Source organism: Copidosoma floridanum, unplaced genomic scaffold, assembly GCF_036245765.1.
Source record: "Copidosoma floridanum isolate Cflo_tuat_1 unplaced genomic scaffold, Cflo_Japanese_pri ptg000021l, whole genome shotgun sequence".
Lineage (NCBI taxonomy): Eukaryota > Metazoa > Arthropoda > Insecta > Hymenoptera > Encyrtidae > Copidosoma > Copidosoma floridanum.
In genome coordinates this window covers 21,108,415-21,127,587 of record NW_028321898.1, presented here as the reverse complement: position 1 = coordinate 21,127,587, position 19,173 = coordinate 21,108,415, and the positions used below count along the sequence as shown (strand labels likewise).

The 19,173-nt window shown below is 31.5% G+C and overlaps 3 protein-coding genes across 4 annotated transcripts in view; 1 reads left to right on the top strand and 2 right to left on the bottom strand.

The window, feature by feature from the left end:
• The window catches only part of LOC106645305 (uncharacterized), a 40,837-nt gene extending 33,192 nt beyond the window's left edge, over positions 1-7,645 (top strand). For both annotated transcript variants that reach the window (XM_014361149.2, XM_014361150.2), the window contains 3 exons: positions 56-315; positions 421-635; positions 3,964-7,645. In XM_014361149.2, coding sequence (XP_014216635.2) covers positions 56-315; positions 421-635; positions 3,964-4,380 — 892 coding nt within the window. In that variant the 3' untranslated portion in view covers positions 4,381-7,645. The remainder of the gene's footprint in view (positions 1-55; positions 316-420; positions 636-3,963) is intronic.
• A 1,699-nt stretch (positions 7,646-9,344) lies between these two features.
• LOC106645289 (uncharacterized) lies at positions 9,345-11,035 on the bottom strand. The gene is made up of 2 exons (XM_014361127.2): positions 10,703-11,035; positions 9,345-10,576 (listed from the first exon to the last, which is right to left on the bottom strand). Exons 1-2 carry the CDS (start codon positions 10,884-10,886, stop codon positions 9,345-9,347), a joined length of 1,416 nt encoding a protein of 471 aa, XP_014216613.2. The 5' UTR covers positions 10,887-11,035.
• Positions 11,036-12,373: 1,338 nt separating this feature from the next.
• On the bottom strand, positions 12,374-14,265 carry Vha36-1 (V-type proton ATPase subunit Vha36-1). Its single transcript, XM_014361138.2, has 4 exons — positions 14,167-14,265; positions 13,674-13,791; positions 13,071-13,556; positions 12,374-12,992 (listed from the first exon to the last, which is right to left on the bottom strand). The coding sequence occupies exons 1-4, from the start codon at positions 14,205-14,207 to the stop codon at positions 12,894-12,896; spliced, it is 744 nt and encodes a 247-aa protein (XP_014216624.1). The 5' UTR covers positions 14,208-14,265; the 3' UTR covers positions 12,374-12,893.
• Positions 14,266-19,173: the final 4,908 nt, after the last annotated feature.

Here is a 19,173-nt window from a genome sequence, read left to right as displayed (position 1 = left end):
CATGTATCTTACGTGATGAAATAAAACTAATTATAATACTTGTTTTATGTTTTAGGTTTGATTACTCTGACAGTGCGTTCAGTCCACCAGCGGATGATACCTTCTTTCTGATACGCTATCCAAAACCGGCCTCAAGCTCCTCAGCAGACATCAACAAAGAGGGTTTCCGGTCTATTAGCGAATTTTTAGCGGGCAAGCGTGACACTGCTTCCTCTGTTATAACTGATACCAGCAGCAGCAGCAACTCAAACGACCTGCTTAACAAGCAGCCCTCTTTCCAGCAATCTTTGTCATCTTATGGAACAGCTACCAAAAGTAAATAATCAACTATCAAAATTATGATTTTTTTATGTGATAGTCATTTTCATTTTATTAAAAGTAGTATATTTTATAAATAAATTTTTATTGATTTATTTTCAGTTAACGAACCAAAGTTTGTAATTGCGAATAATACAAAAATCAATAAGCCGATTAATGAGTTCAATAATGACAAAACATCAGAAGCTACCGGCCGTTCCATCGTTACTGTGGCTAGTCAGATAATGTTTGGCAAGTCTAATATTGCTAACAACTCATCCTTTTCATCTGACATCGCACAGCAGCAACAGCAGAGTTCCATCGAATCATATGTTCAGGTAAAAAGCCCACATGATAAAATACACATTGTTATCGTTGAAAGCGATTACGCTTCCATTTTTATAAACAAAAATACTGTTCTAATAATATTTCTGTTCAAAGTTTTATAAATAATTTTTGATATTCTGGTTATATTTTATACGTTCGAGGTTGTTCTGTCGTCGTATATGCTATAGTAGAGGAAACTTTTTTTATGTTCATGATCACATTGGCTTAGAAATGGCTATTTTGACACCCATAGTGTATTTAGCCACGCAGTACAGTAACTCGCGAGAAACTATATCGATGAGGTTGAACAGTAGGAGAAACGTTGAGTTATTGGGTTATTATTATTTTATAAAAATCTGAAGCAACATGCTAACCCACAGAGCCATCACGTGGTTCTCATACTATAGCCATCTATCTATGGCAATGATTGTCTTATCCCTATACAAATTGTTACATTTGAAATGTGGCTATGAGAGTAGCCCTGTTACAAAGGGTCAAGGAATAGTGTGGCAGATGGGCCCCCATGTTCAGGACTTTTTTTAGAAACTGTATATCTATGTTCATTACTTACACTACTCATGTCGATGTATATCATTCAAACTTATGAAGCTCACAGACGTGAGATTACGAGTCAGTGATTGGTTGATTAAGATTGTGTACTTGCTTGTCCCAAATATGGCAGAGCCAATCAGAAGAAGCTCCCGCATCGACCACACTATTCCTAACCCTATGTCTCTAGGTATTTAAATATGTTTATTGGCTTTCGTAATATATACATATCGCCATTGACCCTTTGTAAGCCCTGTGGATACCCACCGCCATCTGTAACTAGTAGAAAGTAACAAGTGAAATTTCGAATTATAAATAACACTAGAAATTTTGGTTAAAGTAAAATAACTTATTGCTCGTTTCCGACGCTAAAAACCGCGTTTTACCATTTTTGACATTTTTTTTTTTTTTAAGCCTTAGCGGAAAATATTTTTTGTTCGATTTTATTACAACCGATTGGCATTATTGAATTCTTTGCAGCATATTTTTTTCGCGCTAGTCTAAATTTCATGAAAAATTACCGAAATTTCAGCTAATTCGATCACACTATTTACGCCCCATCCTCTTAGAGTTCTTTTAAATTTTATTCATGCATTCTTGTTAATATGTTCGAATTTATCTTAAGATAGCACATTTCCTTCCATAAATTGATATAAATTACGTGAAAATTTTTATAAAAAGGTGTGATTGGGAAATACATAAAAATTCATAGTTATGGTGGCTTGCGGGTTTTTACTGGAATTATAAAAATTTCTAAAATTATGAACTTATGTAAATAAAGTGTGCCTAATTAATTTGCGATAAAAAAATACTAGAGTCGATCACTTCATTTTTCAGAAATTCACTACTGAAATTCCACCAATTTAACACGCAGTATTATGCGATTAATTACTAAAACAACTATTACTCTAAAAGTAAATGACAAACCTTTACAAATAAAAATAGTATTTGTACCTTTTTTTTATAAGATATCTTTTAAAATTGTGGAAATTATATGTAAACCACTTTTAAAATTAAGAGAAAAGTGATGTATCATCTTCTGCGCATGCACGAATGAAAATGATGAGTTTTTATTTTTTTTATCGATATTTTATAACTTTTGAGGCCAAAAAAACTCTGGAATTTGAATATGTAATTTAAATATTCAATTATCATGACGATGAACAAAGAATATTTTTCATAATCCATAGAACCTTGAAGGGCCCTTCGCTTGGTACGGCACCAAACACCCAAGCCACCTTAGCTCCCAAAAGTGAAGATGTTCCATTACATTTGAGCATAACACATTGTAAAACTATCTACCTAATTCCAAAAAGCTCAGCCATACAGTTTTTGGAATATTTTGCATTTGTATCTAGATTTTTTAACACGAAGAATATAGTCATACCCCTATATTGAGGCATATTTTATTTATTTATTTATTTATAGAATTAACGTGCCTTGGGCCCAATTAAAATGAATTAACAAAGTGTGTTGCCGAGTGCAGCTCATAACAAATTAAATAGTGTAGTAACATAATTATAGAATAGAAAACTAAATTGAAATTATAAAAGATAGTAAACAACGAGCAACTTAAAAAAATGTACAATGTGTAAACATAATTAGTAACTAAGAATAGTATATAATATTGAGGCCAAGTTGAAATGTTGAAATATTAAATATTAACTGTTAAGTATTAAATAATAAATGGTGCAACGTTAGTTAAGGAGCTGGCTTTTTTTTAAATATTTAATGTTCCTTTTCCGATTCTACTAAAACCTGAGATAAGGTAATATGCATCATAAATAAGCATATCTGGAGAATTAAAAAAGTTTGTAATTTTGTTCTTGCAATACATCAATAATAAATGAGCCCTGTGAGTCAAATGAAATCAACTGAATAATTCATTAGTTCAGTAAAATGGTTATTAGTAAACAAAAACTCTTTTTGATAGATATTATTGTAAAATATATTGATGATGTAGGTATAAAGGCATACTAACTCTTTAATTTATCATTTTCTGGTAAGCCACGTGATATTTTATGACGAGTTCAAGGGAGACAACATAAATATGATATCGTTGTCTTACCCGCTCTAATGATGAGTGATCACGTGATTATATAGGTCTAGGCTAACGACGTGTTTGTTTGTAGTGGGGAAACTTAAAAGTATGTAAATTTGAGCTGTAAAAAAAATGGTTTGTATTGTAGATTAAAGTAAAAATAAAAAAATTTTGTTTAAAAAAAAGTTAAAACTTATATTAATTAGCCTCGATACTTGAGAAATTTAGAAAAATAAACGTTTAATATAACTCTGGGGGTTAGCCCACGAAGTGCTTAGGGGGTGGATATAAAATTTCATTTAAGCGATACTATTGTTAACGTACGCTGATTAAGCTTCTTCGCTCTCAAAATAGCGGGACATGTAAAGCAGTTAGTTTCATGGAAGTTACTATTTTGATTAAGCAGTTCGTATTTGTTGTGTATAAAAGAGTTGGCAACATCATGAGATTAACCTCTGTTTTTGCTTGCTTACGATTTTACAATTAAAATTGCTAATGGAAGGAAAAGTTAATTCTGCTTATAAAATTCTTTTCCCATTTTACTTTTTTTTAAAATTAAGTCTTCCACTAACTAAATCTCCCTTTTTCTGTCATATTACCTGTTGATCATGTCCATGCAATTAATAAAAGTTAAAGTTTAGGTTGTGCTGTAGACACCCATGCGCTCACCTTCTCCTACACAAAATATACTTAAATTTATTTCACTAATATTGTCCTGAAAAACAAAAAAATTTGTTTTGTATTTTTAGGAAAAGGAACAAACCAGGAAGGTAAGCAAATCGCTGCCCGCGACTCCACTGACCTCGCCAAACATAACACCCGACAGCTCACCAAAAGCACGGCGTCGAGGCTACGGCAACCGATTTTTCACGGGCGCATTTGTGCCGGATGGCGAACGTCAAAAGAACGGCTGGTTGCTGGGCAGCATACTTGGACAATCACGCGAGCTCGTCGTTACAAAGATCGAAGAGGAGGACGAATTGACAACACCTGAACAGATCCCGCCACGTGCTCTCAGCCGCAAGAAATCAATATCCTCTCAGAATCTCACTTACATTAGCAAAGATGATAAATCGGGCAGCATCGACAGTACTACCAGTCAAATACTGCAGGCACAACCTTCCGAACTAAGAGAAATGAATTTCTGGTCACCGACATCTATGTAAAATAAAAATCGGTTCCGTTTTCATCATTTTACGACAGTAATCCTTATTATTATAATCATTTTTTTTTTTTTTTTTTTTTTAATACTTTACTATTATTATTACTATGACTTTTCCTCATTTTACAACTTTGTAAAAGTCAGGGGTATGCTTCGAAAGCTGTATCTTCCGTTGATTTAGGTTCATAGTAGGTAATTGACTATGGAGTAATATTAATTGGGAGTGACTCCTTTTCTGATAAAGGATTTGGCCAAATTTCTCTAGTAACTGACCCTTACAGACTCATATAAATATGGTAGAACATTTTTCTGTATACCCCCGCTGAAAGTGCTTCATGTCTGCCCTCCTTCCTACTTCAAAACAAATATTCGACGAGGGTATGTCGACAAATAGTATTACGCACGATTTTTGGAGGTTAACAAAAGCCCTAGATTTCTTTAGCCATCCCTTGAAGGATCATCCCCATGTAGAAGTATGTAGATTCATGAACAACATTGATAAGCCAACCTCAGAAGAGTACAATTAAATCAAGTTGACGTTTGATTCTATTTGTTTTAAAGTACGTTAAGGAGTTTTGCGTATTCAACAACATACCTCAAACCTAACCTAAATACCTCAAATATTAAGATAATCAATACAATTTTTAATGCCCTTTAACAAGAACCATAAAAATAATTATAACAGTTTTTACATATCCTAATAAGAGATTTATTAAATTTTGTATATATTTAGAAGCTTTCTAATGATAAAAAGATACTTAATCTTGCAGTATATGCATATTTTTTCGATGTCTTACACCTCTGTCTCTTTATCAAGTTGACGCATATTACTATGTGAGATTAAGTCAGTTATTGTAATTTTTTTTATTTTTCTCATAATTGTTGCTTCTTCGACTTTTTTTCTCTTTTATATCGCCTCCAGATAAGTAGAGTTACTATGGACCAACCGAAATGCACAAGAACTTATGGGGGTCGGTAAATAAATAAAATAATAGTAAATTTTCCGGACTATACGAGCAAGTTAAAACTTATTAAAAAAAGATAAAGTTTTCCGCGTTTGATAAAAAAATTTTTCATTCGCTCAGTTAGAAAAGAAATATTGTACAAATTTTTTTTAAAGAAATGATTATGGGTGTTGAAACTAGCATTTCTCTTGACATAAACGCCTAAATAATAAAAAAAAAATAATAATAATAATAATTACTATATGTTTCTACACATTTAATCCAATCCAGTAACTCACCTTAGGTGGCCCGGCTTGCTTCAAATTGCGTTTTTGTACGAATAATTTTAAAGATATGTACGAGAAAGTTATCATTAGATAAACAATTTTATTCAATTTATGGTTTTGTTCCTCATACATTCAATAAATAAACAAAAAGTGCAAAAAATGATGTTCACTCTAATGCAGAAAAATTCATGATGGTGTCACTAACATAAGATAGCTGAACGAAAATATCAGTTACCAATAACCCAATCTCAACAAACAAACGATACAACTTTTGGAGCAGATCCTTGCCTTACTGAGCTTGCTTAGCTCACTTACGTTTTCCTGGAAATTAGTATAAACTTTTCAAGCCTACGTTTGAAAATATAGACATTGAAATCAATGATTTGATGCAAAATTAAACAATTAGACAGTAAGATAAGTAAATAATAAGGTTTGAATCTTACTGAATAAGTAAAAGGATCCATTCAAGAGCTTGACAATATGACGGATCTATTACTACCTCTTAAAATTTGGAGAACATGTAAACAAGTTTTAGTGTTGTAGATTCACAACATTCAAAAAAAAAAAAACCTTCAGAAAAGTTCCTAGAATCGACAAACCATTTTTAACGTTTATGTACATTCTAATTTATTAAAATTACAGTCGATTATAGTTGCTTCAAAAATCTATAGTTTATAAGATCAATGCTACTTGAAAAATAAGAAGCAAAGACAAGCTCAACCAATGCACTTAGTTCATCATTTTGATTTTTAAAATGTCAGCGTAGTTATAGTTTATGTGTATGCATTACACACTGCTTAGTGCAACAAAGTATTACAAACAATCCTTATTTTTAGACCCAATATATTGAATTTTAAGATCAAGCACTACAAAAGCAGCATCAAGTTTTAGATAAAATAAAGTTTTATTTCTACTTTTAATTTTATTTTATTGGATTCATTAAGGTCAATACCTTCTTTTTAGTGCTAATTTTTACTTGTTAAAGTGACCGATTTTTAATTTTACTCACGAAACAAAATTTCATTCACGATTTTTATTATACTGGAAACACTTTTCTAAATTGAAATTTTTATAGATTCCTCAAAATACGCTTTTAAATAACTGGTTTTATATTATAATGTAGTTATCTAACATAATCATTGATCAGTGCTATGAAATTTTTGAAAAAGATTCGTCAAATTAAGTTGAAAAGATCTTTTAGTTACACATTGTCATTTAATGTACGATTTTTTAAATAATTATGATTTTATTGTTTAATTTTTTAAGCTGGACTACTAGATGAAAGTATCTTTTATTTTCATCAAAGCAAAAAATGTAACCATGGCTAAATGGATGTGTGAAGATTGAAACAAATTGTCATTTCAAAATGAGTTACGTCCGAGAATTACGCATTACGTGCAATCAAGTTTCCATATTTAATAAAGAATTGTAAATTTTGTTTGTCAATGGAAATCCAACTAATCGATTTGTTCATTGTTATCTTAGTTGTATCTTATGTGTTTGTGTGCAAAAAAAAATCAGTATTTGTAGAACAGCTTCATAGACATGACTAAAAAAATGTTTTGCGGACCTTTAAAATATAAAAATTTGTTTTGAAGAAGCTAAAAAATCATTTAATAGCATACAGCTTTTTAAAATGATATTTCAAAGCAAAAACTTTAATTCTAAAGCTATAAGTTAAAAAAAAAAGATGCAATTTTTGCACTGTGCGTTTATCTCTAAGACGTCATTACAGAGCTTCAAATAATGGCAATTGTTTTAAATTGACCAGAAAATTATTTTACCACAGCACAATTTTAAGTTCCAATTTTAGAACAAATGTATCAAAGACAAAAAACGTAGATTTAAAAAAATTCAAATGTTTGATATACAGACCATCATGTATGGGGTAGTTAAACTGTGCTCTAGTGATAAATATTTCAGTGGAACCTTTTTTACTTATTCATGTAAAAATTATTGAACTACTAATGTCTTAATTTGAACTTTTAAATGATTGTGTATAACAAATGAAAAATAAAAGATTTTTTTATTTGGAAAAGATTATTTTTATATGTGTTTAAATATACACGAATTAAAACAATGAAAAACTTTCAGACATGAGTATAATAAGCTAGTATTCAGGATATTAGACTCTGAGTGATATTTTATTGATTTGAGTGGGCGTTAATCAGTAATTACGGCAAAATTATTCATAAATTTTAATGATCACAGAATATTTATATAAGTATAGCTTGAGATTGCACATTAACGGAGCAAGTTTTCTTTATTCTTAGGACAGATACAGATTTAAATCATTCATGATTTAGGTGTTCTTCCCTTTTTATTAATTGGGAATACCTACGATCCGACAGTACCTTCTCTGATGCCCTCCGGTTGGCGTTTTGACTTTATCCCTTTATAAGAGTTCAAAATCCTCAAGACTAGCTCTGTTATATCATCCAGAGCCTAAAATAACCAATGGATATTCCCTGAAATTGAAATATTAGAGGTAAATATATTCAAAACTTTAAATCACTACATCTCTGTAAATAATGCAGATATCACGGAAAGGGCAGTATTCTGTGATCATGAAAAATTAAAAAAAAGTTGTTTAAATTACTTATCATAGCCCACTTGCATAGATCATGCTCAGATAGTAGAGTAAAAAAATTGAAAAATCAACACCTAGGCACCATAAGCTGCTAAAAATGATATTTTTTAATTCTTAGTATTACGGTAATGACTTTTTTGCCTGTTCATTCAATATTACGACCACGCAAAAAAAAATTTTTTTGACTTCATGTTGAAAACGTTATTAAGGGAAATTGGTTTGCACCGTTTACAAATAGTTTTTTTAAACGTAGGCTTCATGGAATATCGCAGTTTTTGGGAAACGACCCATATGCCAGAGTCTTTTTCTTATTTCGTGTAAGTCCACAGATATTATAAAACGTAAACAAAGCAAGCGTTTCATTACAAATTCATTACAAATAAGAAGCGAAATTAAATACAGCAGTTGTATTAACAAAAGTGTTCTTAGTAAATAAATGAGCTGCGTATTGTGAGATTAATATTTTAAGACAATACAAACCAATACAAGATCTCTGACTTAATAACAAAACAAGATTTGTTTTTTCAAGAACAATACGATATTTTCTTTAATATTGGTTTGTTTTGCTATTGTGAAGCGCTACTATCAAGTACAGGGATAAAAAAAAATACTGTGACTTCATTGTTTTTACTTTTTAAAGGCACTGCACAGAATTCCTATTGATATAGAAATAAATTATTTATTTCAAAAATGCTAGAAAAATTGGATTTTTTAAAAGAAAATTACATGAAGAAAGCAATTTCAGAAAAATGTCTTTATCAAAAATTATAGACGAGTATTTTGTGTGTTAAAGAGTACTGTGCTTGGTACCTAAGAGAATAAGGTTTATATTTTAAACGTTGATTTAATATTAATCCTTTAAGAATGAATCTTAAAAACCTATTTTTGTTTAAGAGTTGTACTTAAGAAGAGCAGAGTATTTTGCTGTGTTGACCAGATAAAAAGTTTTTAATGTATCTTAGTACTTTAAACAATTCAAATGATAATGCATGATTATTATCAATAAGTAACGACATTAAATTTGCGTAGTGGAAATTAATTAGGTATGAAATACGTTTAAATAATCACACTTACTAATAAATTGTAAAAATTTGTTAATGAACATATAAAAAACCACATAAATTTTATATGCTAAAAATAGAACAATTTACATAATACTTTCTTTAAAATTAGTCAACACTACACACACTCCAACTATTTCAGATGCAATTTGTTGATGATGTATATTCAGTTTTTTCGAAAGAATCGTAAAAGTCTTTAACAATCCAATAACTCGTTCAACACACACTCTAGGTCTTGAGAGTTTACAGTCCATTACCACTTTTTCATGTGGTACTGAGACCAAAGGTATAGGAGTTAAAATTTTGACACCATAAGGAGCGAAAATGTCCCGTACCACTATCCTCTTATTAGGTAAAATTTCATCTTTTTTTTTAAATTTATCAATAATTCTCATTCTGTCTACAGTCTGTTGGTCATCAGTTGATCCACTGCAGGCTGAAGAAGAATGAGAAATCATTCCCCCCGGAGTCGTACCTCCTATTATCTTAAAGGTATTTGCATTTTTATAGGTAATCAACGATGACTGTTCATGAATTGGCTGACTAGGTGCCTCAGTTTTAATTTCTGTTGCATCTAAGGTTACTCTCACTTTAGGAACATTTTTTTTGAAAGTTTCTGGCATGTAAAAATCAATCATCTGTTGGCTAGGCCAGGTATCAATCATTCTCCATGTTTTTGACATGAATAAAATCCATGATATAAATATTTTTTGTACAGATTGTTCACTTATATTGAAGTGATTTGCCAATTCAATGTCAGCTGCGTACAGTCTCAACTTCCAAAGCACTAAAAACAGCTGGTTACGTTCACTCAGTCCATGTACTAAATGTGGTTCAAGCTTCAGATTAAACAAAGCTGGTTGCAGAGAGTTAAACACGTTCATAAATTTTTCATGATTTTCCAGACCAAAAAAATGCAAAAATGATTTGGAAGTACTAGGATCTTTGAAGTCATCTATGTCGTACCTGGGCTTATTCACTTTCACAATAAAGTTTTCTTCGTCCTGAATCTGATCATTACTGGTTTTGTAGTCATTTTCTTCAAAAATTTCATAAGTACTGTTTTCATCAATTTCTTTTTTATACACTTTTACATCTGTTGTAGTAGCGTTAGTATTATCTCTACATTCACGATCATCAAGTAACGCTGGAAAAACAACATCTTTGGTACAACTTTTGTCTTGTAAATGTGTATCATTATAAATAACGCTCTTGTCAGATATATCACATCCACCACTGTCTTTTGTTGATGATTTCAGATCAATTATTGTTGGAACAGTACCCCGTTTCAACTGAATGTGTGTCAACTTGTATCCTCCTGTAAATAAAAAAAATCTTAATCATTCATCGACGGATGAAGGAATGTTATACTGTCAAAATCATTAAGAATCATAACACAAAAACTAGTAAAAATAAGTGACTTTTTTTCATGAATGTGACAAACCTCTGTAACTTTCTGTAATGATACTTTCGGGGGAAAAATGATTTATACAAATGCCGTCTTTTGTTTTAGGAACAAAAGCTTCTCTTCCTATTGCCGTTAACCACTTCAAACGGGTACAAACATTTTTTGGAAATTTAAATTTCACGATATTTTTACATTGTGGAACGCTGCACTTTTTTGGCATTATTAATGAGCTGTTTACAAGTCACAAATGGTTATGTTATGAAACGATGTAAACAAACCGAATTCAAAATCTCTACTAGAGACTCCTACTAGAGTAGCAACTTGCCCTGGTGCTCTCTGGCGGTTGACATGATATGTTGTTCAGTTGTTGTTGTGATTCATCCTCTTGATCTAAATTAGAGGGCTAAAAATATACTTAGTAAGCTGTAAGTATTTTTATTTGTATTTAAGGCAGAAAACATAAACAATTATAAAATTTTTTCGTTGAACAAATAAGAACGTGCCGTAGAAAAATTATACCTGGCACCTTTTATTTTCAAGATCACCTTAAAATAAAAGCTCAAACTGGCTGCAAAAACGATCATGCAATAGCCGACCGGCCGTTACAGTTTTCAAAATTTCTATCAGTTCATTAATTTGACTAAAAATGTTTTCACTTTTTTGTAATACTTTAATTTTAAGTAACTGAATTAAGTTATAATTAAGAAATTATGAGTGGGGAATTTATCACCCGACTTGCGCTTAGGTGGTGACAACCCCTTTTCCCCAACACCATACAGCCGCTTCGCTGCCCCTGCATTCCCATGGGTTTTTTTTTAATATAAACAGATTCATAACCATAGAATATGCACCTGAAAAAATAATAACGAAATCTTCCAAATTCATTCTTTTAAAAAATATTTTTTTTCGTGAAATATCTCATGTACTATATATAGGATATTCTGTCTTAAGTGGCTCATGCCTTGAAAAATCCTTATGAAAGTGAAGTGACCAAAATTTTTGTACCCTCGAAAATTGAAAATTAAATTAACGTATCATTTAAAGAGATTGAGATTTTTTACAGCATTGACTTGTGCGTTTGTCTTGTTATGGTGTGAGACTAGAAAAGTGACCACTAAAATGTGTTACGAAATGCAACAGTGTGATTTTCAAAGCGATTTTGGCTATAACCGACATTTCAGTTTAAATGATGGGTCATTTGGTATTTATTGATTTGATGAAAATTATTGCTTGTAGATTAAAAAATTAATATTATCATGGCATAACTATTACATACGCCGTCTATACATTGACAATATAAGTGTACAAGGACATGGCAGAAAAGCTTAGCTTATTTTTTAGGCGCGATATTGAGATGAGGATAGGATGTAGAACTACGGAAGTGACATTTTGACTATATTTTCTTTCAACACTTTTAATATAACGTCATGTGATTAGAATATCCAGTTTAAGTTTCATGTAATACCATGAACCCTGGACACGAAGCGAATCACTCACGGCAGAATTACCTACATCTATTGTATTCATAGCACGCTGTTTTGTTGCAGAAATGTAATTTTTTAATTTGCCAATAGTATGAAGCCAAAAATAAGGAAAAAATTTATTACTAAAAGTATTTATATTTTTTATATTGTAAGAGCTGGTTTTCAAGTATTAAGGTAACGGCAATTATTTGCTATATTGATGTGGAAATAAAACGAACGATATCAAATGTAATTTTGTTTACTTTACAGATAATTTTAATACATTTAGCAATCAAATCTTAAAATATTTTCTAATAACTTTTTGCGCCAATCTTATAATACTTAGACATACATATCATTACATTAATAGAGTTTGTGAAAGAGAAAAATAGGTATTATCTCAACGTATCTTATTTTTTTGCTTTTTGTTTAATAATAACAACAATAATAAATTTACAAAATTCATGATTATTTACGTTACAATTCGTTCTCGTGACATTCATTAAAAATTATATACTGCATACATAAAGTAAAATAATAACAATAATATGTGTACAATATTTATTAAGAAAAAATTATTAAATATACTGATTGTTAGAAATTGAAATAAACAATGAGTCTGTGATTGAGATTAGCTGGGAGCCTTGCATAACCTGTATCAGAGACTCATTGTGTCAAATATTGTACATAAATTTAAACTTGATTTATTTTATATGGAAATGTTTTTTTGCATTTCGAACAATCTATATTATTTTATTTAACGTTTAAAATAGTATATCATCATCACCTTCATCGAGCATATTAGCTACTTCTCTGATCTCATCATTTCCTGCTGCTATCATTGCTGCTTTTTGAGCTTCTTTCTGCAAATAGTAGTTGATTTTTAGAAAAACAGCCCTTTTTTACGGGAAACAAGTAAATTTCAACTTAAATCAACATACCTTGGCTTTGGTCAATTTTTTCTTATCCTGAATCTTCTTCAAACGGTAAAACTCTTCTCGCTCAAGCTCGTCAAGCTCAGAAATAATATAAGCCAGGGTTCTTTCGATTCTCGGAATGATAACGTGCTCAATAGCATTAACACGACGATTTGTGATTTTAATAACTTCATCCAAAGTGACAAAACTAGTTTGCAGTGAGGCCAATTCGACCAAAAGTGTCACAGCTTTCTGATAATTCTTTTTCAGTTTAGTTAGCTGCTGTCCACCTCTAGCCAAACCAGCCAGCTCATATGTATCCGTACCATCCTGATATGATTCAAACACAGGCAGGTTGACACCAGCTACATTGTCTTTCTTTGAACGAATCTTGATTTGTGCCTTGGTTACATTTTGGAGTACCACTTGGTTAAAGTCGCCAGTAGTAAATTTAGCTTCTGCCAAGGAAAAAGCTGCTTCTTTCATTACTTCTCCCATAAGAGTTTTTGTCTGAAAAAAATTACATATGAAATAACATACCCTTTATTTTAATAACTAACTATATAATCACCATATCCTATATTAGTACAAAAATTATGTACTAAGTAAGTAAACATATCGATATACCTCAATAATCTTTCCCAAGATCATTCTGAAACGCATTTGCAGAGCATCAGCTTTCTTCTTGAGAAGGCCATGTCCCTTTTGTGCTCCAGCTAACCGAGATTTCATCAACATTTGAGCTCTGCAAACAAAAATTGTAATTTGACGTGATGCGCCTAGTAAATATTTACTACGTTGGGAATTAAGCTACAAGCTTCAAGGATACAAACAATCACCAAAATAGGACAGAAATATGTTGTACAAAGCATAATTCTGTCATCTTAAGTAACCAAGTGAAATAAAAACAGTCTCGTACACAGTGTACAAGCTTGAAAAATCAAAGTCACGGGACGAAGTTGAATTATACGCAATTTTTTAGGTAGTAGGGGTTACACCCATATTTACAAAGCAAACCAATGTTAACACGCAGGATGGAAAATTAATATTCTACTATGGTGTCGCAATATTTAGAAGAAAATTACGTAAATTTGGGGAAGTTAAATTTGTTGATACTCACCCCCGAGAGGGGAAAATCGGAAGTTTATCCTTTCCCGACATTTTCGGGGGCACGACCAGTAGCACGACGACCACCAGCAGCAGAGCAGACAGTAAAGAAATTGATCAGCTGACTTTGATAGACTGGAATCGGAATACGGACCGGACCAAGTGGGGGAGAAAGAAACGCGGAATTAAAGCCGCAAAATTCAAAAAGTTTTCTCCCATCGATGTAAATTTTACCTTAAATACGTTATTTTATTATTATTTTTATAAATATTCTAATACAATATACTGTAATATGGCTTAAAAAATCGAAGGCTTTATTTAAAAAAATTTTTTTTTCTAGGTCATCCAAAAAAAATCTAATATTGTTATTTCTAAGTTTTATTTGGTTATTTTTATTGTTGTTTTCGCATTAAAAACGCACTAGTAAGATTGATAAAATATCGAATAGTGAGCACAATATGTGATCCGTAAATGCCTAATATATCTCTTAGTTTATCAATATAAAACTATTATACGATTATACAAATTGGTTTATCAAAATGCAAAACTAAAGAATTGGTTTATCAAGATGCAAAACTAAAATATTTATTCAAATTAATGTTAAAATTACGCATTGTAGAGTAACTTACACGCTCTGAAAAGAAAACAAAAAAGTGACAGTAACCATATTAATTATAACAACATTATTTGATATTCGTATATGACATGCTGTGTTTATATTTTAGGATATTACGGTTTCATTAAAAATAATTTAAGATAACAGTTTGATGCTGCATAATGATTTAAACGTTTTTTTTCTAATAAAGTTATTCTTCCAGCTTTATTTTTAGCAAAGTTGGATTAATTACGTTATTTCTTTGTGTAAGTTTTAAAAAACAATGATTCAAAAATATATTTAAAAACTTTTTATTAAAAAACTTATCTGATAAAAATTGTAGACATATTATAAAATTGCCATTGTATATTCAACTGCCGTTTTTTATTACGTGTACAAAAAAAGGAATATGTTGGATGCATAATTGGTTTCAAATGAAAAATTTTATTTTGAAAAATAATATAAATGTGGGTGATTCTGCCGTAAGTGGCCCACTTCGTGTCCAGGGCTACATGTATGTCACTACATGAAACTTAAACTGAATATTCTAATCACATGAAGTTATGTTGAAAATGCTAAACTACATTGTCAATTGATGGAAGTCGTACGTTACATTTATGCCATGATTTATATTAATAATTTTTAATTTACAAGCAATAGTTTTCATCAAATACCAAATGACCCATCATTTAAACTGAAATGTCGGTTGTAGCCAGAATCGCTTTGAAAATCACACTGTTGCATTTCGTAACACCTTTTAGTGGTTACTTTTCTAGTCCCACATCATAACAAGACAAACGCACAAGTCAATGCTGTAAAAAATCTCAATCTCTTTTCTCTCTATCGAGTGCAATGTGAGGGCCCAAAGTACTTTTTCTTACCATGGGCCTAAAGTGCAACTGCCGCTTTGCGCCCTAGGAATTACTTTGGGGCCGAAAAGCGCAAAGTACTTTTCTGGCCTCCGAACGCAAAGTGATCACAATTTTGTAAGCACAGACATTATTTTTATTATTAAATTATTTTTTTGCGATGAAGAAAAAGTAAAATAAATAAAATTAGTGTCAATAGCTTTTTTCCTAGCACTGTGTAACTAACAGGTGTTTTCCATATTTTTGTAAGGAAAATCGAATTTTTTTATAATGCTTTTCTAGGGCTCAAAAAAATTCACTGGTCGCAAAGTGTGCCCACGCGCGCAAAATTGCACTTTGCGCCCTCGGATTTCGAAAAACATTGTACGTGATTCGGGCATCTTCGGGCGCTCATGTTTGTACTTTGTATTCTAGTCACGTAATGTACATACCATTTCCACATTGATTTTATGAAATGTGTGCGAAGAATATTAATTTTACGAGTGTGACAAAGGATTTATGATAGACCGAATTTTTATTTTTTTTTTTTTAACTACAACAATTTTAAACAAGCAATAACTAGTGAATCATGTATACACACACAAAAATGTGAAATCTAATAAAAATAACTCGTAGACTCTGTTTTTTACTTTTTAAACTATGGTAAATTTAAATCAGTGTACTTGTAATGTAATGTAATGCGACAGTTCAACTAGCAGATTTGATGCATCACTCAAGTGAAATATAACAGTTTTAGTTATTCAAAATGATGATTGTATAAAATCATATACTTTATACTGTCTCATGAATTTGCAAAAAAATAATTTTTTATTTTGATGATAGTTTTTAAAAAATAAAAATGATTTTTTTTTTTTGGAACGATCACTTCATTTGTTTTGTAGTTGGTGGGCTTCGCCCCCTAGTCCCCCACCAACTGCTGCTGCCCCTGGACCCTACACAACCTTTGTTGCGAATCATGCATTTACCACCTCAATTTGAATACATGCAACTTTAAATGATAGAAAAACGTTCATTACACTCATTATTTACGAAGTATACATTGTATGTATATATGAATAATACAAAGGGTACAAGCCTTCAACGCATTTTTTAAATTAGTTACTTCAAAATGTATACCAATTTTTATCGCACGTATTACGACAAAATTTTGTACGTAACCCGTGCGGAGGTTTTTCCGTACTCATGTGATAGACTCGTACTCGATGTTGGCACCAGTAACTCGTACCGTGTGATCAAACTCGTATCACACAATAGTGTGATCGACTGGCACTCATTTCCGTTAACTTTGACCACTAGTATGCATCAATCACTACTTTCAGTTTTTCTTAATTAAAATACACAAAGAAAATTATATACGTATGAGTATCATATACTATACTTCAAGTTTAACATGCTGTAATTAAATCTCACTTTGTACCCTTAAGAAGAAAAACATTAAGTATACGCCACTCGAGCGCAAGCCTTGGAACCTTTGTGCGAACTTTACGCCCTTCGACTACTTTGGGCCCTAGGGTGCTAAGTACTTTTCTGCCCATGGGCCCAAAGTATTTAACGGGCGCAAAGTGAGACTTTGCACTCAAGTGAAGTAATGTACTATTAATTGATACATATTTTAATTTTCAATTTTCGTGGGCATGAAAATTTCCTCCCCCCTTCTTCCTAGACCCACCACACTGTTATTCATGCATGCAGGTAAGTAAAATTATTTTTACGCCCTCGGGTGGTTTTGGGAGGCTGGTGCTTCCTTGGGCAAAAAAGCAGCTTTCCGATACTCGTTCGAAAAGTATCCTTTACGAACCTCGTTACGTCCTTCATCTTCGGCTCGGGCCGCAAATCTCTCGGTTAGCAAACAAAGACTTTTCAAACTCGTAGGAAAACTACTATTTTTGTACTATTTATTGACTATAGATGTTTGGTAAGCGAAAAATCGTTTATATTAAGTCTACGAATTGCAATAATACTCCAAAGCTCAAAATGTCACTTCCATACCCCTCAATGGTAAAAGTGTCTCTTTTTCTAGCTTTCCTGCATCGAAACTTCACAAAACTTTTTTTTCCAGTATGTGGGGATAAAACATGAAACTCATGTCTCGGTGTTTGGTCCAATTAGACTTTTTTCGAGAGATACATCGATGAATATCCATTCTACTTCCAACACTAGTAGCGAAGGTGACTGTTTTAGGTGGTCCACAATTGACTCAAATAACTGCTAAAAAAAAGCTGTATTAATTAAAAAAAAAAATTTGTTGAATTTGGTCCCACCAATTAAAAGTTATGAGGATTAAAAAAAAAAAATATGAATTATTGACAAAAATCTACGAAATCTCATTTTAGCGATTTTTATTGTTCCTCTAACAGCTATAACATTTCAACGGAGGCACTCAATGGAACGAAATTTTTTTTTAATGCATAAGGCTTAATCCTGTTCATTTAATCTGAGTTGGAACACTTTAAATATGCAGACAGCTTAGCTGCACGTACCAGAAGCAGACTTGACTAAAATTGACTTATACAAAATAACGTAAATCTTTTGACCCAAAAACTTTGTAGTGGAATCGCTTTAAATTTTTGTTGTGGACGGTATTTGAGGTAGAACTACTATATAAAATTATTTTTTCAACCAACTTTTTTTCCAACATATTGTGGACTCCCGTGATAAAAGAAGCGCAAATAAAAAACATTGATAATAATATAATACATATTTTAAAAAGTGTTTCAAAATTTGTTTAGGAATACATTAACCTGTTAACATAAAAGTTAATGACTTTATCATGCACTAGATTTTTACCCTTCATAAGTTGAGATACACAAAAGAGAGGATTTGGAAAAACGCAAATAAGGCAACGAATTGGCTTTTAATAAAACTGTAATGAAAACTAAGACGTAAGTCTAGGGTGCACGTTGACAGAATCGGTTTGAATGATTTTCTAAGTCCACCGAGCGTACCACAGGTAAGTGAGGTAAGTTGAACTTGGGTGTGGGTTGCTGGTGTGTCATATTTTTTGTTTTTGTAAATTTTATTTACAAAACAATAAGTACATTTTATGTATTGTGTCATATTTTTTGTTTTTGTAAATTTTATTTACAAAACAATAAGAACATTTTATAAAAACAAAAAATATGACATACCAGCAACCCACCCAAGTTCAACTTACCTCACTTACCTGTGGTACTCTCGGTGGGCTTAGAAAACCATTCAAATCGATTCTGTCAACGTGCACCCTAGACTTACGTCTTAAGGCAAGCCAGTGCACATATATCTTTATTGATCATTAGCAGCTACATGTATATATATACATACCTACTATAGTTATAACCTGCAGGAACTTTTTTCACCACTTGTGTATTACATTTAAGCAGCTTTAATTTTCTTAGCAGATACAATTTCTCAAGAAAAATTTGACAAGGTTTCTCTACCAAGCACATGTAATGTTCACCCAAAGACGTTTTTTAGGAATATTTTTTGTTACTTAATGACGTTTTTGGGCGGATATTGTGCACTGCAATATGTCGTTTCCCTTTAGATAATTCGTAAAAATCGTTATTTTTGGTCTATC